This window comes from Panthera onca, chromosome X (assembly GCF_046562875.1).
Source record: "Panthera onca isolate mPanOnc1 chromosome X, mPanOnc1 haplotype 2, whole genome shotgun sequence".
In the NCBI taxonomy this organism is placed as follows: Eukaryota; Metazoa; Chordata; class Mammalia; order Carnivora; family Felidae; genus Panthera; species Panthera onca.
Window position 1 is genome coordinate 20,381,768 of NC_138357.1, and position 23,943 is coordinate 20,405,710.

Genomic DNA, 23,943 nt, shown 5'->3' on the forward strand with positions numbered 1-23,943 from the left:
TGAAATATCTACTAATAGGGGTTGAATCTTTTTTTACTTAAGTTTATTTGTTTTTTGAGAAAGAGCGTGTGTGCACATGTGCATGCACACATGAGAGCAGGGGAGGGACAGAGAGAGAGAGGGAGAGAGAGAATCCCAAGCAGGGTCCACACTGTCAGCACAGAGCCTGATGCAGGGTTTGAACTCACGAACCATTAGATCATGACCTGAGCCGAAATCAAGAGTTGGACGCTCAACTGACTGAGCCACGAAAGTGCCCCTGAATCTTTTAATTTTTAACAAATACCAAAATAAACAAAAGGCTGTTTATATGTTCTCTGCACAACTGTGGCTAGGATATCTTATTAGTCAAAATTTATAGTCTTTGTTCATCTAGCAATCAACAAAACTGCAATTCTCCGATAAGTATAATCAATATCTGGTAACAAATTTTAGTACATGTATAAAATCTGACTTTTTCCTCCAAAAAAATATGCTATATGGTTTCTTTGGGAACTTTAAAGGGTCATTTTACTTTATAACTGGAAGTAACCCTTATAAAATACTTGGCTTTTTTGATTTTATAACAAGTGATTTCTAGCTGGGGGTGGGGTAGGGAGGGGCAATGACAAACACATAACCTCAGGATGGAGACAAAATGACAAAGTTCCCTAATTAGTTCTTGAACTGCCAGAGCCAAAATAAGCTTGATGAGCAATTCAAAGTAATTAAAATGCTTTGAACAGTGTGCTACCCAAAAAGATCTGTGATCTACAACTTGAGCTGACTTGTACCCTATCATTTTACAGCCCTAACCAGAGAGAAAGTACCACTCACCAAACAAATCCTCACTGCCCACCCCGAAAGGACCCATAAAACATTTCTGAAAAACACAACCTTAGAACTCCCTTTGTCCTTTCTTGCCTTGGCGAATTTCATTCCGTTCCTTCCTTTCCCTTCTTCCCACCCAGTCTTAAAGCCAGGCCTGTTCAGCTACCCAGTGATGCCTTTCCCGACCATCTCAGCAGCCTGGTTTGACTCATCTTTCCCAGGAATTTCTGGACAGGCTAGGAGGGAGCCACTGCAAGTTTTCAGCAGATGAGTGGAAAAATCATGTGTTTCAGGTAGTTCCATCATGTCTGCACCTAGCCCTGAGTCTACTTAGTGACAAAGGCCAGAATGCCACGATAAAAGAAGAGATGAGGTCTGACACTTTCTGGAAACAAAAAAAAACCCTCACAGACCTTCATGGTTAACTGAATATGGAGATAAAAGAAATCAGCAGCAAATTACAAATAATGCCTGCTAGTCTTTTTTTCTCTCTCGATAATTTTGTGATCTACCAATATAATGTTTTATGGCTGATAGCACCTCCCCCCACTAAATCAAGTAGTTAGGCGGCATTTGATAGAGCCTGATTATTTCATATGCTATGATCTAATAATTTTAATGCATTTTGATTAAGTACTATTCTCCGAGCTGCTGACAAGGTACCTGAGATGTTAATTGTAGGGTGAAGACACTCATTCAGTACTAGGAGGAAACAAACGTGATTATGTCTGACACTTAACACTCTATTCACTTTCCTTCTCTAATAGATATCAGTCTTTAAAAGAGTGATAAAAGCAATCAGTGCCCTCCATTGTGTTCCTCTATAAAATTCACTCACTTTTATTTTCTTGTTCTAGAAACTAAGAAAAATATTAAAATGTACCTGTGTGCAGACACACACACAGTTTATCACATTATCATTACCAATGCAATTTTCCATATAATTCAACCACTAAAGTTTATGTCTAGAGAACAAAAATGTCTATCTATTTAGCATTACAGTAATGGGACCAATATGCAAGTCACTTTAATAAAGAGAAACTTTTCTATTATCTTCCTGTATCGCTAACCTCAGAGCAAATATTATAAAATGTTTCCTTTATTTCCTTTATTTGGATTAGCATTTCTCAATGTAATGTGGTTCCATACCCGAAGACAGTGGTCAGCAAACTGTTCTGTAAAGGGCCACATGGTTAAATGTCTTAGGCTTTGTGGGCCAGGTACGGTTTGTGGTCTCTGTCACATATACTTCTTCCTTTTTAATGACTCCTTAAAAACGTAAAAACTATTTTTAGCATGCAGGCTCCATACAAACAGGCTGCAGGCGGGAATTGGCCCTTGGCTATAGTTCGCTGACTGCTGGTTGAAGGAATCCACTGTATGCAATAAATAAACTCCACTCTCCTAGATCTAGAATGGTCTTAGTTTGAGGAAACATGAACTTAAATCATTTTTCTCTGTTTTGTGGTTCAGATGACAACTGTGGTTGAGAAAGGCTGCATTCGATTCACAAAGGTCCAAAATTACTGCTGGAAAAAGGGCATCATTATTATTTTCAAAAAACACAGGCATTCAAAACTATTTAACTATGGAGAAGTTAAAATCCAAAATTTCCAGAAGCTTTTGTTCAAGGCATAGGCCAAACATTACAGCCTTACTACCTCCTGGTGGAAACGTCATTACACATAGTAGAAAAGTTGCTACACATGAATTGCCTCAGAAAATTAATTACATCTAATTCAAAATCGGTTTGGAATAGGTACCTGATCCCTTCCATATATACATAGGTACGTACGCCTCATCTTCTGTAAATAATGGCCTAGTCCAGACCCCTGAGCAGAATCCCCAAAATTCAGTTTCAGAGCTTAAGGGTTACCCGCTATAATCTCATCACCTCACATTTGAGGAGATGCACGCAGGCATTATTCCATAGCATAGAGGAACAGAATATGCCACATTCTTCATTCTAATAGCTAGGAAGAAATGATTTAGTGTCCTACCAGGAAAAAAATAATTAAATCCTCAAGCTCTGGCACCACTCGTCTGTATGAAATAAAAATATTCTTTCACAATATACAGATCATCTTTCCAGTTAGGGTTTTTGAAAGATCATCTCAAACTGTGCTTCGTCTTTCAATCAGGATCGTACTTACACTATAACTGCCTGACATACTGCCATCCAAACATACACATGCCAGGGCACGTGGGTGAAAGACTCAGTGTAGGCAGGGGCCTGCAAGCCGCGGGCTGAAAACGATCTTCATTTTTCAGGTATGAAGACCTTTATACCTTTTACACTACTGAAAAGTTAAAAGCCAACAATAGAGTAATACAGTATTCAGTACCCATCAGTGTTCTTAGAAAAAAGCAACTGGATTACATGCTACTTAGAACTCTTCTCTCAGCCAAGACATAAATCAAGTGGTGCTAAAAAGTCATTAAGCAAACTTATTTTCAAGTAAATGTGAGATGCTACTCAGCCTTGCAATGCTCCAAAGAACTGTTTTAATCATTCCCTGAAAGAGACTTTTATGGCCAGAACGTACTGGAAAAGTAACAATAATATTAAGTCCAGTCATTTGAAATAAAGATAACTTCTCTTTAGCTTCTCCCCTTCCCCCGACCAAATAATAGTCCAAATTAGCCAAATATAATCCACTGATAATCTAGCGCTTTTCCTTGTTAATGAAAAGTATTCATTTTGCCTACAGAGGGAAAAAAAAAAAGGCCACTCAAAACGACTCCAAGTGTCTAGAAACAATTTATTGGCTCAGTACACACGCCATCAAAAAATTGCACATCTTAAACAGAAAAGCAGCTGAAATCACCATCCCTATGATGTCAGCTCTTCCCCCAGATCTTCCACAAGCTTTCTCCCGACCCGAAAGACTACTTATAGGCATTTTCTTGCCACAACAAATCAATTATGTAAATGTAACTTTTATCACAGAAGTCATAAACAACAAGAAAGAAATGAATTACTATTACCTCCCCAATTTCCTTTTCTGTTAGCTTTTTCTCCTCTCTGCAGAAAGTAGAGAAATTTCCCATTCTAAAAAAAATACACAGAGAATTCTCAATCTTAAAAGCAAGAGGCTACTTTTTCCCCTTCCTTGGAAACACTGTCTTTCTCTTCTTCCAGAATCCAATACCTTTTCCCTCACCTACATTTTCTGTTTGCTCATGAGGCAGCAGTAATCCTCTGGTATTATGAAATTCTACCTTCCCTAAACAGGGTTTACACTGCAGCCTCCAAAACGATGCCCGAACCTCAGCAGATAGAAGATCCATAGCAACAGCGGTAATAGTTTTGTTTTTTTTTTCACTTGCTATTACCAGAAATCACAGTCCAAAAAGACGACCATGGAGGTGTCACCTATGCTAAAACCTCGAAATTGATTTATTATTTAACTAGTCAAATCCCACGTTTTCATTTTATGTGCCCTTTGGGAAGCCTGTGACAGAGTAAAAAAAAGATCTTTCAGTGACAGTCACCATTTTTCATGAAGAGATAAATAGTTTTTTTTTTTTTTTTTTTAAAAAGGCAGCTCTCTGGGTACAAGATTGTGTTTGTCACTGAAACAGAATCCAGTGCCCTGTCTCCTCCATTCCCCATCACCTCAGAATATACAGTGTAAAGTACTTATAGCAATTTTAGTTTCAAAGTAAGAGCTTAGACACAAATGATCACAAGTTTCTGTTAAGCAGAAATCATTTGTATACTACCCACATGCCTGTGATTTTACTCACAGGTAAACCAATTTATATTTATCCAAAGCAATTCCTTCAATGCAATGATGCTCTGCAAAACTATTCTATGGGAGAAATTAGGCAGAGAATTGAGAATCTTGATAAATATAATCCTTTGTAAAGTTCAATTCTAATTCACTAAAACAGCTTAACATTGGTACTGAATTTCATTAAAAGTCATTTCCCAGGATCTGTATCCTGTATGGAATGGACTGCTGTGAGCCCAATTTCTTCAGGAATAATAATAGTTTAAGTACTAAAGGCAGAAAGAGCTGGCCCTGATAAAAATACAACAGGTGTTAAATCTTGATAACCCTACTATGGTTTCACACATATATACATATGCATTTCCATATGTATTTACCTTAGAATAAATATTTTTAAAGGTGGCAAATAATTCTCTATATTTTCTAATAAAAATATTTAGCAAATCAATAGATACCATAATGTTTACTGAGCACATAAGTTATACATATTTTACTCGCTCCTCTTATATACAGAGACTCTTTTTTTTCCTTCAAGATTTTAAGTAATCTCTACACCCAACGTGGGGCTCAAACTTTCAACCCTGAGATTAAGAGTCACACGCTCTACTGACTGAGCCAGCCAGGCACCCCATACACAGACCTTCTTAAATGATATTGCCAAATAATAATTTTCTGCTTCTTGAACTTAGTGATTACCCTATCATTTACCCATTTTTATTTCAAAAATGCACTTTGCTATGTTTTAAAAACAGTTATGTCTAAAATTGGTACCACTGATTAAAAACTGTGGCAAATGTTGAGCCTTATTTTCTTGAATAGAGTAAAAGTGTTTTCAAGCACAAAATAGACTTTCTGCACAATATACATTGCAAGTGCCTGTACACCCCGTATCAATTTTTTTCAACAAAAAGTTAATCTACCACCGAGAATTATGAAAAAATGGGTCACAAGAGTAATTTAGTATCCTGGAAAAGAGACAGCTACCACATAAAAGGTGTGAAATATAAGGTAAAAATATCAGGATTTTTACCCGAAACCAAATTCCCTAAAGGGGGAGCAAGTTACCTACGGACCCACGAAATTTATTCTCTGATAATCGCTTTAAATGTGTTTAGATGTATATTTCTGTACACCCTTTTGAACATCCTCATTGGGGGCAAATCTTGGATTCTGAAGGATAATTTTGTTTTTGTTGGTTGTGTTTTCATTTTAGAAATTGAAAGGTGATTTGGATCCAAGGCTGGTGAATGAGGTGAATAATCAAGTTTACTCACATTGTTTGGTGTTGGCAAACTCATTAAGTAGGCCCTATTTGCTTCTTTAATTTTCAGTCCTTATCCTTTGACCCAACCTCCGAGCTTTCCTACATGGTACCTGTTGCCAAATGGTAGTATGTTAATCTGACAGGTACAGGGACTATTTTAGGGAGCAAAATCTGGAGCCAGAAAGGCCATTTAGGAAGTGATTTGATATTTCCTTAAAGATTCAGAAGTAACTTTCTCTCCCCTTCAGGAATTTACATATGTAAACACAAGTGGGCTTTGGACTATCATTACTGCGAATTTGCGATTTTTGACCTAACAGCAGCCCAGAGTTAAGTCCAGCAATTTTGGGGGGGTGAGAGTTAACAGCAGGGTGGAAAAAAGGGATTCTGAACAATAAAAATTGATGAGATGCATCAAAATTCTGAAAAATGCCAAACTTTGGGGGGAAATATTGCCACTTGCTGACATTTGGTATACTGACATTTTATTCCAGTTCAGCCAAGTTGCATTTTCACAACTATAAGCATAAACAGATTTCACGTTGTTGATAAAAGTACTTGCATTTGAAGATAAGAGCATTTACTAAGTTGCCAAACCTACCTACCTGGATAAAGGAAAACGGAAGTGACGGGTGGCCGTGAGATTTTGGAAGCTGTAGAACTTAACACAAAGATGAATTCAGCTTTTCCCACGTTTCTCTCCTTTCCATATCCAATTAGACATGCAAATACATGGCCCCAGAGCAGACCTACTGAATCAGAAATTCTGGAGATGGGGCCTGGCAGTCTGTGCTTTAACAAACCCTCCAGGTGGTTCTGATGCACGCGCAAGTTGGACCATCACTGCCCTAAATCAAACCCTTGTTAACTAAAGCCTGGGCTATTTCAGTGTCTCCTTATTATATCTAGTCTTCCCCTTCTCCAACCCAGCCTGTAGGGTTGGAAGCTTAATGCAATTTTCCCATCTCAAAAATCAAACAAACCACTGCTTTCATCAGTATACTTTCTTGCAGAAAAAGTCCTTGTTGTAGAGTTGAAAAAAAAAAAATAACTGTCAGTCTGGCATTTAGCCCTAAGAGTTCATGCCAGTGAACACCTACCTTGAATATCTGTTATACAGGGAACGTGGTGTGTATCCCTTATCCCTTTTCCCTTTTCCCTTGCGTGTCTCTCACTCTCCTTTAAAGGTATCCTATGAATGACTGTTCCCTTCCTCGATCTGGTCTTCCTCTGAATGCTCCTACGTCAGTTTCTATCTCATTTGGGATTCATCACAACTGCTCTGCGTTGTTAGATTTCTAAATGTATAAGTGCCCAGTCTCTCCAGGTACAGCATAAATTTCTTGAGGTCAGGGACTCCTTTTTATACTTTCTTGTACCTCGAAGATAGGCTTCAAGCACCATCTCCTACACAAAGTAAGCTTTCCAAACTTTGCTGCTGACAACTGTCGAGCCTCAGTCACACCCAGTCTTGTTTCACGAAGAAGTGTGTAAAAACATTAAACCTGGATCACCATTGTCCAACTTGGGAAAGTCCACTATACTATCTACCATTTACTGACTAGCACACAGGAAGGCTCCGGGTTAAGTTCAAACAAAGGATTTGAACTGAAACCACAGAAACAAACAGGAGCCTAATTAATGAGTTTTGCTAACTGTTCTTCCCATGGGGTCAGTAGCACTTTAAAAGCATACATTTGAAAAATGCTTCTTTCCCTGACTCTGCCAGACACACTGACTGTAGTCTCTTTAACCACAAGAGGTCAAAGTTCTATTTTCTGTCACCATACTTAGTAGCATGTGTGCATGCTTTGCTGATTGGTTTCTTTTGTGTTTCCGCTTCAAGTGAAGGCAGGCAGCAGGAAATTGAGACCAGGGGGTCTAGAAACCTTCCCAGGTCTAGTGGGCAGCAATACTGATGAGGCTAAGGCTTTGGGAGCTCAGTTCCCCCAAATTTTCTTGCATTTATAAGAACAATGTAGGCCCCACCTGAAGATCTATGTCGCCTATCTCTTCCCCATCACCCGCTGCTGTGTTATTTATACCGTACTGCATCAAGCAGTTAAGTCCTAGCTTAATATAACATACTGTAAAGTGATATGTCACAAAGCCAATGGTTTAATGGAAAGCTGGGGGAGGGGGATAAAAAGGCACTAACAGAGCAACTCAAAAATGCATTTTCAAAGAAAAATCTGGATGCGTCTAGATGTCCTGGAAGTATTTCCTCCACCTGCCAAAAAATTCACTCCTAGGATTGTGTTACCAGGCACTATTGAAACCTGGTAGAGTAATTCACTAGTATGCTTAGAAATTCCCTAACATATCTAGCGTGGTATGGATTTCAAATCCAGCACAACTTCATTAAGTTGATACTGGTAAGCTGTTTCTATAATTCAAAGCAACTGTTATTCTGCAGCTAGGCACTCTATTATTCCGTAATAAACAAACTGAAAAATCCAATGGTGTCTGATTTGAACCCTACTTTTCTCTGTCCTTTGCACTGTAAATTGATAGGGTTTTACAGATTTCTTTTCCCTACTTTTTTTTAAACAGGTGAAAGAGGGAGAGGGCAGAAAAATACCATAAAGAACATATAATCTGTTACCAGAAACACAAAGAAAGGTTGACAATTTTTTCTGTAAACGTTTTTCATGACAAAAAGACAACAAAAAAGTCTCATTTCTTTAGCAGCACTTTCCATTCAAAGTGACTGTACTGAAGAGGAGGAAAGTAGCCACTTAAAAAAAGAATATTTTTGACTCCTTTACCTAAGCTGTCTACAATTTTGCTTCCTCTACTTCTTAGGAAGTATGAACCACAATTCTGTTCTAATTTTGCTAGAATAGCCAAAGCTATGCCATACCAATGACTAACCTGATATTTTAGGACACAGATCATTCTAATCCATGATGGTATGATAAATGAAGGAAAAGAAAGGCCAGCAGGGTGCAGTCAGGGAAATGCTGGAACAAGTCCAGAACAGGCTGAGGGGGTGTGCGGCTCTATCCTGCTGGTGACAGGTGGCAGGGAGACAGGCAGGAATAGAGGAGAAGGATAGGATCAGTTCTGCACTAGGTTTCCCTGCTTTTCCGAATGGGCATGTCAGGTAAATTGCCTGAATTACATGGGATTTGGGGGAGTGACATCAAAGAGGATGATGGGCAGAGTTGGCCAGCAATGTGTTATGTTTTAAAATCCAAATGTAAAGGCGTTTTCCTATGGGATAACTTTTCCTGGTTCATAGAATTCTTGAATTAGTCAATATCTTTTTAAAAATGTCTGATTTGGGGGAGCCTGGGTTAAGCATCGGACTCTTGATACGAGCTCAAGTTGTGAGACTGAGCCTCATGCCGGGGCTCTGGGCTGACAGCTCAGAGTCTGCTTGGGATTCTGTCTCTCTTCCTCTTTCTCTGCCCCTCCCCTGCTTGCTCGCTCGTGTGTGTGTGTGTGTGCGCGCGCACGCACGCACGCGCCCTCTCTCTCTCTCTCTCTCAAAATAAATACATAAACTTTTAAAAAAGTGTTTGATTTTCACAAGTATTAATTCAAAGATGTGGTTCCTTCCTACCACAGAATACCTTAGTCTAAAATGGCAGATGACAAAATGGGAAATGTACATAAGACAGGGTGAAAATTTTAGTTGTGCCTACTTTATTGATTTTTGTTCTTCTAAAAGTTACCTCATGGCGTTTTTCCAGAGACATTATTTTATTTCTTTGTTTTAAACATTTTTTTCAATGTTTATTCACTTTTGAGAGAGAAAGAGAGACAGAACATGACTGAGGGAAGGAGACAGTGAGAGAGACACAGAATCCAAAGCAGGCTCTAGGCTCTGAGCTGTCAGCACAGAGCCTGACTTGGGGACTGAACTCATGAACTGCGAGATCATGACCTGAGTTGAAGTCGGCCACGAAACCGACTGAGCCACCCAGGTGCCCCTTATTTCTTTTTCTTTTTTTAAAGTTTATTTATTTTGAAAGAGAGAGAGCAGAGGAGGGGCAGAGAGAGAGGGAGTCAGAGAATCCCAAGCAGGCTCTGAACTGACAGCACGGAGCCCCAAGCGGAGCTTGAATTCACAAACCATGAGATCATGACCTGAGCTGAAATCAAGAGTCAGCTGCTTAAGCAACTGAGCTATCCAGGCACCCCAAGAAACATTATTTTATATGTACCTGTGGTGGAAATTCTTTGGGTCTTGATTACAAGAAATGAAAAGGAGTTGGCTGCTGTGAATTTTGTTCTCCTAACTCCATTTTCTAGCAACAAATAAAACGAGTAAAACAACCACTCTTTCAGAAGACACAATTCAGTCAAAAATAATCATCTAGCTGTCAGAAATCCCATTACTAGATTTCCTTTTTAAAACTTTTTTGGACATTATTCCCTGTAAAATGTGAATATTCATGGGAGAGGTCACACACTGAGCAATTAATCAAAAACACTTTAATATGAAAATTTTATCAGATTTTTCCTAATGTGACAGCTGGGACAGAGAAGCCAAAAATTTCTTTTATTTACTTATTTGGACTTTTTTTGGATGGTGGGGATGGAAACAGAGGGAAGGGATAAGAAGTTATTTCTGACAAAGACACAAATTTGTCTGAAATCAGCTCTAGTTACCAGGAAAGCAATGAGTCTCCTTTTTCTCTCAAGGGTCCTGGTAAGTAAGAGAATGAGAGCTTCATGGGTGCCTGGGTGGCTGAGGTGGTTAAGCGTCTGACTCCTGATTTTGACTCAGCTCATGATCTCACGGTTCGTGAGTTCGAGCCCTGTGTCGGGCTCTGGTCTGGCAGCCCCAAGCCTGCTTGGGATTCTGTCTCTCTCTCTCTCTCAAAATAAATAAATAAATTTTAAAAAGAGAGAGAGAGAGAGAGAATGAGAGTTTCAGTGTGTGGACAGCTGATTTGTTACAAGTATATACTGTTAGACAAGTTGCATATAATGCATTAAAATCATTTTAGTAAGTGTTAAAAGTCTACATTGTGCGCACACAAATCAGCCTTCATGACCTATAAGAATTCAAGCATTACACAATACAGGCAGAATGGGAAAAAAGTTAGAAGAGTCTAGTCTAGTCTATATGGCATTTATTAGCCAACACTTTTACATGTAATTCATACCTAGTGGCATAAAGAAAAGTAAAATACATGGTCGCTGCCTTCAAAAAATATACAACCTAGTTTGGAAGATAAGTATATTAGAGAAAATCTAAGGCAGTGTAACTGGACTGCCTACCACTGACAACAGATATAATAGGTGCCTAGAAATACAAGAGATTTCTGTGGCCTGGAATACTCAGGGAAAGTTCACAGAGAAAGTAAGATTGCAGACCTTGAAGAAATCAGGTAGGACTTGGTCAGTCAGTGATTGCTAAATTGTAACTGGCATGGTAGAACAAAAGGGATTTCTTGCTGGGAAATAGTGATAACAAAAAGTTTACATCGGTAGACTGGAGCCAGATAACAGAAAAGTCTGGAAAGCTGAGCCTAGACTTTGGGTATGGTGCTGGTGTTGTGGGGAGGAGGAGAGGAAGACAGGATTTCAATAGAAAAATGTGGCTTATCAAGCAGGAGAGAGATGAGATAATGACAGTGTTTTTTCATGTGATTAGCCGAGCATTGTTTTGCAGGATGAACTGCCCATATACATCACAACACCTTTTACAAAGGGGCTCAAAATATACTCCACAGATGATGGTTAATTCATCCTAATAACATCTCATTGAAGCAAAGGAAATGCAGCTTTTATTATTCCCCATTTTGCTCAAGGTCACTGAATAATTGAAAGGCAGGATAAAAAAAAAAAAACCCCACAGTATCATGGTGTTCAACAATTCCTAAGTATCAGCTAAATTATGTTCTCTCATTTTCTATGACTCAAGCAAGGGAGGTACAAGATGGACCTTTGTCCTCAAATGCCGTTTCCAGACCTTCATTAGTGTTCAAGGCACATGTCCTACCATGCCCAATTCCTGTTTACTCTCCCTACAGGCCCTAGCCCTCTAACCCCATACCTTTCAACTACCTCCAACTCTCCTAGCTAACAGTTGTCTTTGATTATTTGGTTCCAGCTGGTCTTCCACCATTATCATTAGCATATCCAACACCTCTGTATCAACTACTCACCAATAAGGACAAGGGTTTGGGTTCATCAGTGCAAGGCAATGCTCTCAAACCTTTTGCCATCTCAAATTATGCCTTCTAAGGGTGTAAGGGAGGTAAGAACTCCACCAAACTAGATTCTGGCACTGAACTGAATTTCCTCTCCAATCTTGTCATGAACAGAGTTAGTTCAAAGATTCTCCCCAGGTTAACTCCTTCCTGGTGCGGACACATTTTCTCATCCTCCCATGCATCTTTTTTTTTTCAGTTAATTTATTTATTTTGAGAGAGAGAGAGAGAGAGAGAGAGAGAGAGAGCACGCATATAAGCGGAGGAGGGGCAGAGAAAGGGAGAGAGAATCCCAAGCAGGGTCCACACTGTCAGCGCAGAGCCCGACACAGGGCTCGAACTTAGGAACTGTGAGATCATGACCTGAGCTGAACTCGAGTCCAAAACTTAACTGACTGAGCCACCCAGGCGCCCCATCATCCTCCCATGCATCTTAAACTCACCCCCCCTTTTCTTACAAGCTAATCCTCCACTTATGCTTCCAGTCTCATGAGGGCCCGCACCTCCATATATTCTCTCGTGTATTAGAAACTTCTCCCCTCTTGGTGGTTCCTCTCCTTCAGTTTCAAGAGACTGGCATATAGTAAATGCTCAGTCAATGTCTGATGAATGACTAAAGCTCCAGATCTGTACCTTCACATTTTTTTGGACATTTAAAAAAAAAATTTTTTTTTTAATGTTTATTTCTGAGACAGAGAGAGACAGAGCATGAGGTGGGGAGGGGCAGAGAGAGAGGGAGACAGAATCCGAAGCAGGCTCCAGGCTCTGAGCTGTCAGCACAGAGCCTGACGCGGGGCTCGAACTCACGGACTGTGAGATCGTGACCTGAGCCGAAGTCGGACGCTCAACCCACTGAGCCACCCAGGCGCCCCTGGACATTTTTTTAAACAGCCTTATTGAGGCACATTGATATACAAAAAAATTGTACACATTTAATGTACATAATTTGATGAATTTGGACATACACAGACACCTGTGAAAACATCACCACCAACAAGGTGATAGACATTTTGTTTTACATTTTCACTTCATCATCCCATTGTTACTTCAAACCTCACAAGTCTAGAACAGAAATCATTAACTTCCTACCAGATCTGGCTCTTCCCCTTGATTTTCCAATTTCTTTCATATGTACCATAATTCTTCCAGTTTCTCATATTCAACACCATAAAACCTTTAATTTCTCCTTCTATAATTAGCTAAGTATTAAGTCTGGTAATCATATTTTTTTCTTCACAGTACTGGGCATGTGCAAAGCCATCAGTCAATGGAAGGTCCACTGCTTCTGTACAGATATGACCATCCCATTGAAATAGCCTCAGTAGATCCAACTGCCTCAAGACTCTCAATCCTCCAGGTCATCTATTCATCCAATCTTGAGATATCTCTTCCTATATATAATTTCGTTGACTGAGCCTCCTTTACTCAGAAATGTTCAATGACTAGTCCAAAGGCCAAAGTCCTTCCTTAGCATTCAATAACCACCATAATCTGGACCCAGTCACGTTTTCCACTCTTACCTCCTATTATTTCTCTAGAGGAATTCGTCATAATCCAACTGATTTTCTCTCACTCTCAAAGACTGTGTGTGCATGCACACTCGTGCAGGTGTGCCTTTCCCTGTCTCCATGCTTTTGCTCAGGGTACATTCCTGCTTAGAAATGCTCCCCAATATGGACCCCAATAATCCTTAGTGGTCAGTTTACCTTCTGTAAGCCTTCAACTCCTCCAGTCAGAAACTTCTATTCTAGAAAAGGTCTTACAGATTTTTGCATTATTTTATATTTCATGTACTGGATTTAACTCCCCAACAACCTTTTAAGACCTTCAAGGGCTACAGATCATGCAGGGTACTTCTGTATCCCTCCCAGAACCCAGGCACTAGGTTCACCAATGCAAGGCACTGTTTTCCCTCTCTTGAGATAAAAGTCTTCTTTTAGTAATGTGTTCATTACTTCTTATGTTTCATTTCCAGTTCACATCTCAAATAACAACCACCGAAAAACTGTACCACCTTGATGTACTTAAAGATACATGAAGGCCAGTTTGTAAAGTCTTTAATAGAAACTGAAAACATTTTTCACAAGAGGCATAACATAAAGCATAACATAACACCACTTAGTACTCCAATTCAGTATTTAACATCTCCCACCTACATTTTATGAAAGATTTAACAACCAATTTAGAATACTTGTCTGAAATACTAATACAGGTTCTAAGGGAAAATATTTTAAACTTCAGCATAACTAATAACTGAAAACTTCAAAGAAAAAATGTTTTAAATCATTAAAGAGTAAATATTTGAGTGGAAAGAAACAGGCTTATTGGTTTATTGCCTTTTTTTTAAGTTGTGCCTTAAATATTTTTCAAGAGTTTAGCTCCTGGTATGGAAAATTCCTTTAGGTATACACTAACAAAGGTAAGCGCAAATTAAGTCCAAAACAAATTCATACCCTCAACATTTGGTGTAATGGGGCAAAAATGTTCGTTACCACAATATTGAGAAATATCAACAATATGAGTTTGAATAACTAATTCATAAGGAAGAGTTTGAACTGGACCAAATCCTGGGTTTTCTTTCGTCACTCCAAGTTTCTTTTCTATTTTAAACTAGTGGCAACAGAAATTTCTTTGTTCGAAAGTCAGGAATGCTGGAAGTCTTAAGTGATAGAACAGGTAGCCCGGCTTCTACTTCACGTCTCTCCTCAGGGAGAGAAAAACACTGTGGATAAAGTAATTTTGTTTTTATTTCTGGAAAAATCATTTTTTTCCATCAATCTTCATAATGCTCTAAAATAAACTGTTAAAAAGTTATGGGCCGGTCCACCACTTCACCCTGATTTGTGGAAATACTATACACTGATTTCCAGAACACATGGCTAACTCAAGTTTTCTTACCACTCGAAGGGTTTAAAAGTTGCTCCTAACTCTTGCACAAAAGTCTAGGAGAATCTTACAAGCTCATGATGTATTTCTGCATCTCATTTGCAAGATTTTTGAACAAAAGAATAGTAAAAGTAGTCTAGGCTCAAGAGTCGCACTGCCTGCCGTCAAATTTACTTTTAGGGTACTGTACAATTTTAACTGTGGAAAATTTTTATGTTGCATCAAATGCTTAAGAACCACATCTACATATAAAATGGAAACGAGCAGTTAAGAATGCACCATTTCATTAAGATGGAGAAAGTGACATAAATAAATGTCCCTCTCTTCTTTGCTAATATTGAGGTGACCGCCCTCCCCAAATTATGCGGGACAAAGTAACCACAACCTGGGGAAGGCGTAACGTGAAAGGCAGAACTGGTAAGTTAAAAGATGTGATTCCCATTCTAAACCACCTTAATTAAGATTTAAAAATTCAAGAGATAAGGAACTCAGACAAGTAAACAAAGCAGGGAGCGGTAAGGAATACTGAACAGCAAGCAGGTCCAAAGCCATATAAATCAAATCAAGACAAATCAAATAAGGGCCAGAAAACCACACAAATTAAATAAAGACGAACGGAATAAAGACCAGAAACCATTTTCTCCTCAGCACAGAGTTCCCCAGAATCACAAACTTGACGAGCGCGAGGCACTCGCTCTGCTGACGCACGCGCACACAATGGAGACAGAAGCATGGAGACCCTCAGAGGCAAACTTGCCAACCGTTCCGTACTACTCTCCCACACTGGAAAGGAGAGCACGGTGGGAAAGTCTTCGCACTCCTTCCACATCAGACGGAGCAAAACTGGACTTAGTATTGCAAACTACTAACCTCTTGCTACAATCAAAGGCAGGCTGAATGAATGGGGTGCGGGGCAGGGCGGCTGGGGGAGAGGGGGGAGGCAGGCCGGGGGGTGGCCTGAGAAAAAAGTTTGAGGCTTTGTGTAAAGCCCGAATGGATTAACCTTTTAAAAAGCCCTAATATTTCTCATTTCCTGTTTTCTTCCTCTCTTATTTTTTTAAATTAAATACACACCGACTTCCTGGGACTCGACACAGACGTGCCCTATATTCAGCGAAGAAGCCTGGTGCTTAGTCCGCACAGGAGTCCTAGGCTCGGTACGTGCCCCACACAAATGGTCCTTTTGTGGGAAAGTATTTTTAAAATTGTTTTGTGACCGTGCATAAAATGTGACCAATTGCTTTAAAAAAAAAAAAAAATTCCACGCATCAGTTAGTAAATTGAGGCCCCAATCCACAGCTCTTTGACTTTTACCAGAAACATAAAAGTCTTTTACTAGAAACCGTGTCTATTTACCACTCTAAATGTTTTTTCTGAACTTGAAAAACATCTGCTTTCACATTTTTGGAAGATAATGAGGGATTGAGGCTTTCGTGTTTCTAGGCTCTGATCTGTTGATAAATGCGTTGTTTAGGATATCTGGCAAAGGAAAAAAGCGAATGCTTAAAAGTTAGCAGACCTGGATAACACTGAGTACGTAGCTTGAAATGCATCGGTTTAAAAACTTAACCGCATAAAAAGTGTAGGGACACAGCTTATTCCTTCTTGAAGAAAATGAAAATAGAATGGGGGGGGAGGGGCCTGGGTAAATCTCTAGTAAGAAGTTGGGTCCCTTGCAGTAGTCCCCCGTCCAGGACAAAAAGCTTCCTTTAACCACATGCAACAGTCGTGCAGTGGGAAAGGCAGGGGGAGGGGGCTGCGGAGTCATCACCTCGGCCACTCCGACACCGGACCCTGCATTTCTCACGCCACACTAAGGGCTGCGCCAGGTGGGGGAACGAGACAGAACTTAGCCCTTAAGAAGCAACACCAAAAGGGGAAAAGAAGTCACCTCGCTCTTCGCTCTACGCACACAGGAAGAGGCCAATTCAATGCCGCCGCCACCGACACCCCCTTGTCTTGCTCCGCCCCGACTTGTGTGTGCGGGGGCGGGGGGCGCGCGACTTGCGTTTTACCCCACAAATTCCGAGACACCTCCATCTCTCCGGAGTTAAGACCTCCCACCTCCACGCCCCCCCCCCCCCCCTCCTCCCCAGCCGGACCACGCTCCGCAGGCGCAGGTGTCTGGATCTGGCCTATTTTTATGCTCCCCCGCCCTCCCCCCCGCACCTCGCCGCGCGCGCCGTCCCTCCCGGCCCTCCCCGCGCAGTGCACCAGGCTAGTCGAAACGCCGGGAAAGCTTCGAGCCCGACTCCCGGGTCACCTGGCCCCTGCGCCCGGCCCTGCCTTCAGGGGAGCCCCAGGGCCGCCCGTGGTCGCTGGGGACCGCGCACCGGGCTCCGGGGCAGTCACGTGGTCGGCGGAGGCGGCCTGGGCTTCCTCACCTGCATCCCGGGAACTTGCACAGCCACCGGTGAGTGGGCCATGAAGGCGACGGCTGCTCCGCACTGCTCCTGCGGCGGTGGCGCCCTGGGCTCGGACTGGCTCCTCCTCCGGGGGGTAGCTCGGCGGCCCTCCCAGGCTTTTCGACCCGGGCCTGGAAGGACACACAGAAGTGGGGTGACCGGGCTGGTGGCTCGTAGCCCCGGGCTGGGGCGGGGGGGGGGTGCGGTTCGCGGCGCGACTGCCCGGGACTCAGTCTACCTTTCTGGCGCCTGCCCGCCGCTGTTGCCGCCGCCGCTCCTTCTCCCGAACGCGGGGCGCAGCGTGTGGCGGTGGCCGGGACCTGGGCTCGAGTGATGCCGCTCTTCTGCGCCTCGCCGCTTTAGGAAGAGGAGGTGGAGGCGCCCCAGCAACCCGCCCGCCCGCCGGGCCGGGGAGGCGGTTGGGGGCGGTTCCGCCGTTGGCCCTGCCCCCGTCCTGCAGCCGGGCGGTGTCAGGAGCGCCGAGGCTCCTTGCGGTGCGGGGCTGTGGCTGGGCTGGCCGGAGCCGCCTAAGGGGCGGACTCCCCCGGCACGTGGAGAGGAGAAGCCGGGGGCTGGGGGACCCGGCACACGGCTCGGCCTTGGGAGGGAACGGAAGAGTTTGGGTGACCCTGGGGTAGAAAGGGCGTCCCAAACGCGGCCACGTTGCAGGCAAGCGTTCGAAGCTGGGGCGCACGCAGCCTCGGAGACGACTTGAGATGAAACTTGGGGCGTGTTGGAAGTCCCTCTTGGCTCCCCGATCTAGTCGACGGCGGGGGTACGGAGAGCCGCCCAGTCGGCTTACCCCTTACTCATTCCCGCGGCCGGGTCTCCCTAGGCTGGGGCCGCGCGTCCGGGCGGATCCGTAGGCGCTCGCCGGCTTTCCGGATTCCCCACCCCCAGATATGCTTCAGGTGACTTGAACCTGAGGCTCCCCTGCCTTTTGGGATGTCAGTTGGGGGAGGGCGGTCAGACTGGTGCTTCTCTTCCCAAGTTCTGCACGTGGAAGAGAGAGAGAAATTGGAAAACAGACAGTGCCTCAGCAGAAACATTAATGAGGATAATAGAGGCATAGAGCAGGAGACTGGATGATTAGCAGTACGCATTATGGAGCTCCACATAGGTAGCAGTGGTACCAGCAATTCCCTGTCTCCGCTCCTTCCACTCCAGCAGGGAAACCGGCCCTTTTGAGAACACCCTAATGATAACAGCAGTAATAGTGGTAATAATAACAATTACCGAACTCTCATCATGAAGGCACTTCTGGGGATCAACAAGGGTTAATTACATTTCAAAATGCAGTATCTAAGTGCCAGCTTAAGATTGAAGTTCCTTACATTGCAGGTTGTTACGGTTCTGTACCCAACGCTCACTAAAACAGACACTCACTAAAAGTTTTTTTTGTTCCATCTGTTGCTTTCGAACCCTTCTCAATAGAGCATTTTTTAAATTGTTATCAATGTAATTGTTATTAATGGCTGCCACTTTCTTCCTGTCAGGGACTGCTAAGTGCTACATACATGTTATGTGATTGAATCTTTACAAGGGCCCTGCTATTTTACAGATGATAAAAAGGCCCAGTGGGGTTAAATAATTTGACTCAAATATCACACAATTAAGAAGTGGTAGAGCTGGGGATCCAAACCCAAGTGCCTCTAACTTTTAAGATCTACTCTCTTAGCAACTGTGAAGTATGCAATACAGTATTGCTAACTGTAGTCACCTTGCTGTACATTACATCCCCAGAACGCATTCATCTTCTTTTTTTAAAATTTTTTTTAATGTTTATTTATTTTTGAGAGAGAGAGACAGAGTGTGAGTGGGGGAGGGGCAGAGAGAGAGAGGGAGACACAGAATCCGAAGCAGGCTCCAGGCTCCGAGCTTTCAGCACAGAGCCCAACGCGGGGCTCAAACTGAAAAGCTGTGAGATCATGACCTAAACCGAAGTCAGGCGCTTAACTGACTGAGCCACCCAGGTGTCCTGAACTCATTCATCTTCTAACTGGAAGTTTGTACGCTTTGACCACCTTCACCTGTGTTCCCTCTCTCCTGCCCCTGGCAACCACCAGTCTACACTCTGTAAGTTTGGTATTTTTTTTTTTTTTTGATCTTACAGTATTTAGTCTCTCTCTGAATTCTTTTCTCTTAGCATAAAGTCCTCAAGGTCCATCCATTTTGTCACTAATGGCAGGATTCCCTTCTTTTTCATGGTTGAATAGTATTCCATTGCATGTATATCCATCATATTTCTTTATCCATTCAGATGATAAAGGATATAATTACATTCTCCTTATTCCTAGTTCCCCAAGTCCAGGCCCTCACAACTTCTAACCTGGTGATCGGCCAATCCAATCTCCATTCCCCACCAGCCCAACTCACTCAGTGGTCCAACCTGACCAGAAACCTGCAGTGCCAACTAAACTTTAATGTCCTTAGAAGTTCCCTAGGATTCTTTTTAAAGTGCAGATTTTGATTGAGCAAGTCTGGAATAGGTCCAAGATTCTGCATCGATAACAATTTCCCAGGGGGTGCCAATACTGGTGATTCTTAGGCAACACTTTGGGTAGCAAGGGTCTGAATCTCAAGTCCCACCCCCATGGAACATTCCTCATTGCTCCAAACCCTCCTTCAAACCCCTCCTTTTGCACGTTGGTAGAAGCAGTGCTCAACACTGTAGTTCTTTCTTCTTCTTTCATGGATTTCATTTGTTTGGTTCTGCCCAACAAGATGATTTACTCCCTGAGACCAGAGATCCAACTTGTCTTACATAAGAATTATTCAGGTAGAATATCAGTTTTCTGAGGGCAAGATGTTCATCTGGTTTGTTGATTGCTATATCCTCAGAGCTTAGAACAGTGTGTGGCACATAGTAAGCCCTCAGTAGGTATTTGTTGAATGAATGAATGAATGAATGAATGAGTTTTCTTTGAAGTCCTCACTGAGGTTGGTATAGTGCTGGGCAAGTAATGGGTACACTGTATGTCTTATTGATGCTTGGCTAAACTCCCAGGCACTGCTCTTGTTGAATCTTTAAATTGTTCACTTCCCTGTAGGTTACACGGTTAATATTTGTGTGTCCTAAATTCTTTCCAGTTACTTTAATTTCGCAAGTACCTAAGAGTGAGTTGTGTAATTTTAATAAATAAGCAAATTAAGCCTATCTGAGAAGCCACTTTCCCTGACATCATTCTGAACCAGTTATGTAAGAATGTGGAAGACTGAATGCTAAATTTTGAGACCTGAACTATTGAGGCATTTCCTTAAAAACACTGCTTTTGAGATCGTAGTAAACTTTCTGGCCCCTATTTAGGTCTGCTGCTACTTAATAAACGATCTTTTGTTGTCATTATGCTTGATAGAGATCACTGGAGTTGTGACATAGAGTTCATTGTGGTTTGATTATGCTTTTTCATGAATATATATATAAATACACATATAAACATGTATAAATATATGTATATAAGTATATACATATATATATTTCTTAATTGAAATAAAGTGATGAGAAATTCATGTGTGCTTTTGTTACTCCCCACCAAGAAGGACACTTGAATATTGTACGTCAAAATGTCAGCCCAGTGTCCAATAATATGTTACCATGTATTCCCCCAACTTGATGGAATAAGTTTCTTGAGGGGAGGCACCACATCTTATGCTCTTTAGTAGTCCCATAGAGTGTAACTTGTGCCTCAGATTGAATTTGGTACCTGCTTGAATGACGTGACCTGAGTGGCTATGAATACTTAATAAGTGTATAAATAAAGTAGTGTAAGTGTATAAATACAGTAAGATTGTATAGAGATTAAGCAAAGTCAGGGAATTCCAAGTTAGACAGTGTCCTTAAGCCCAAGAAAACTTAATAATTTAAATTTACAATCTGTAGTTTCAATTTCTTGTATCCTCAGTGTTAAATATTTAACTTTACACATGTTTGTAAGTATTTACTGAGTGGACTGGTTCATAGCTAAAGTGTAGGTAGATGGAAATGGCCAAACTTTTATATGGGCAATAGTCAGGTAATAATGTATTAGGGCTATGGTTCTCGACCAGAGGCAATTTTCCCTCCTGGAGATATTTTTGGTTTTCACAAATGAGGAAAAAAGGATGCTACTGGGAGTCAGTAGAGGCCAGAGATGCTGCTAACCATACTCCAGTGCACAAGAGAGCCCTCACAACAAAGGATTACCCAGTCCAAAATGGCAGTCGCGCCAAGGTTGGAGAAACCATGCTCTATACTCTTTCATTAAGGCTTAATAACCAAGAAACAGACTTGGGAAGCGCCATTCCCTGAGAATTTCAGTTCAGTGTGGTGACTGGGGCAACAAACGAACAAACACACAGACAAAAAACAACAACCCAAGAGGCGCCTGGGTGGCTCAGTTGTGAAGTGTCCGAATTTGGCTCAGGTCATGATCTCATGATTTGTGGGTTAGATCCCCACATTGGGCCCCATGCTGACAGTGTAGAGCCCGCTTGGGATTCTGTCTCTCCCCCTCTCTCTCTGCCCCTCCCCCACTCTCCCTCTCTCAAAATAAATAAATAAGCTTTTTAAAAAAGCAACCCAAAAAGCCACTACCAACGAGTACTCCACAAGATACTAGGCCACATCAAGGGGGTACTGGAAACAAAGCAGTATTTTTATATTACCTGTGTATAAAACCATGGATCACCCTTCCCCCCAAAGGGTGAATACTACCTAATGAAAAACAATATTGAACAGAAAATAACTTTAAGAAAAATTTAATGATTTGCTTAAAAAATACTTAATCATGGAGCAGGTTATTATGTACTAGACATTACCTAGGAGCCTTCAAATATGTTACCTCATTGAGTTAAATTTGACCTCTTACTCCACATGACAAAATTTAGAGGTAGGGTTTCACATTTTGGACTTTTAACATTTTGAACCTTATTCGATAACTACATTGAAATGTAAAATGTGTACGGATGTATGAAGTACAAGGCCAATTGATCCGGTTATCTGAATTTCTTTCACTTATGTGAATATTTGAAATGAAAGGAAATGATCTTGGTAATTCTAAAAGCTCACCATCCAGTGATAGGAATATTTTGATTCAAGCTGCTAGACTCTGTACCGATATTTGGAAGTACAACATTCAAGGGTCCTTTTTTCAAATATGTAAAAGCTTGTGTGATACCTCAAAACTCCTCTTCACTCTCTGTGGGTATCAAATTGGAAACCGTGACAGAATAGTTCTTGCATATGTTGGAGCCTCACTGTTGTTCCAGCAAAGCATCACGAGAAAAACCTGTTGAATGGGTTCTCTGTCAAGGAGTATTAAGCCTTTGGGAGCTCGCACAGGACTCTACCATAGTATCACTTGTAACAACAACTACTATCTAAGACTCGGCACCGCCGAATTTTCTTGCTAGCTTTACTTCCTGGTGCTACTGAGGGGAATAGAGCCACAGAGGAGGTGGGTGGAAGCAGATGCTGCTTAGGTGGTTTCCTGCTTATAATATTTCTTCACATGTTTGCTAACTCACTTTGAAATATTTGCATGTAGGTACTGAAACGATTGAGCTCATTACCTCTTGCCCTAACCAATTGGTTCTAGAACTGAGAGAGGTAAATGTGGCCCGGGAACATTTCATTCCCGTGTCGAGGTAGGAGTCAAAAGATGGAATGTTAAGAGGTATCCTCCTGGTTCCGGTTTTGCCGCCTGCCCAAATTCCCACAGGACTCCACTGTTGATGTTTAGAGGCCTTGGAGCTAAGGGGAAGTCTCTCAGAACCCCACATGCCCTCACTCCCAGTCTCCTCCATGTCGGCTGAGCCCCGGCTTTCCACACCAGCGGTCCTGTAAGGATAGTTTTGTGTTGCCATTAGGAACACAAAGACTGGGGAGTTTCTTAGGAGAGATTCTTTTGGGAGACTGGGCTCTTTGTAATGAAGTCAGGTAACTTCTTTGAGCTCTCCGGGGTGCAGGTTTTAGCTGTAGGAGAACCCTTCATGTGTTACCATGAAATGGTGCTGAACCACCAGTTTGGGTGAGACTTTCCCCCTCGGAATTAACTTTTTAAAATGGATTGAATCAACTGCTTGTTCTTTAATTTGTAGGCTTCTCGAGAAAACAGTTCTAGTCAAAGGTGGCAGTTAAAAACAGGAAAAAAACTGGCAGTTGAGACCAAATCGGAAGTGACTGTGCCATCAGCTCACACTGGGGAAAAGGAAGTTGTTGCTGGGACCTCTAAGAAAGGCAGTTGGGTAGAATTACCACCCTTCAACTTGCTTGCTGAGCTTCTGTCAGCCTGTGGTCAAAGCTCCCGTAGTTTTGTTACTGCTGTTCTCAAGAGAACATGAACAGAGCCGGGAAATAACAGGCCGCCCATGCAGGACTATTATCAGGGACTACCAGAAGTTTCTGGGGGCAGAACTCAACATTGTAGACAAACAAAGCTTCCACCCTACTCATTTTTTTTTCCTGTGCCAAACTGAAAGTTTAAGATTAGTAAAAAGTCAGTATGTTATCCCATGAGGCCCACGACGAGGGTCCAACTGCAGGCTGTGACAGGGTGTTTTTTGCTGAGGGATAGAAGGCAGAATGTCTTTTTATACTTGCACTTGGGCTGCAGAGACAGCCTAGGCCACACCATCTTTCCCTTTTTCCTTTTCCTTCTTCTCTGTTCTTTTCTTTCTTTCTTATTTCTTGA

The 23,943-nt window shown here is 41.9% G+C and overlaps 1 protein-coding gene across 1 annotated transcript in view; it reads right to left on the minus strand.

Moving 5' to 3' along the window:
* The window catches only part of STK26 (serine/threonine kinase 26), a 54,659-nt gene extending 36,989 nt beyond the window's left edge, over nt 1–17,670 (minus strand). The window contains exons 1-2 of the mRNA XM_081792751.1: nt 17,511–17,670; nt 17,252–17,403 (exon numbers count right to left, since the gene is read on the minus strand). Coding sequence (XP_081648877.1) covers nt 17,252–17,293 — 42 coding nt within the window. The 5' untranslated portion in view covers nt 17,294–17,403; nt 17,511–17,670. The remainder of the gene's footprint in view (nt 1–17,251; nt 17,404–17,510) is intronic.
* Between the last annotated feature and the right edge of the window lie 6,273 nt (nt 17,671–23,943).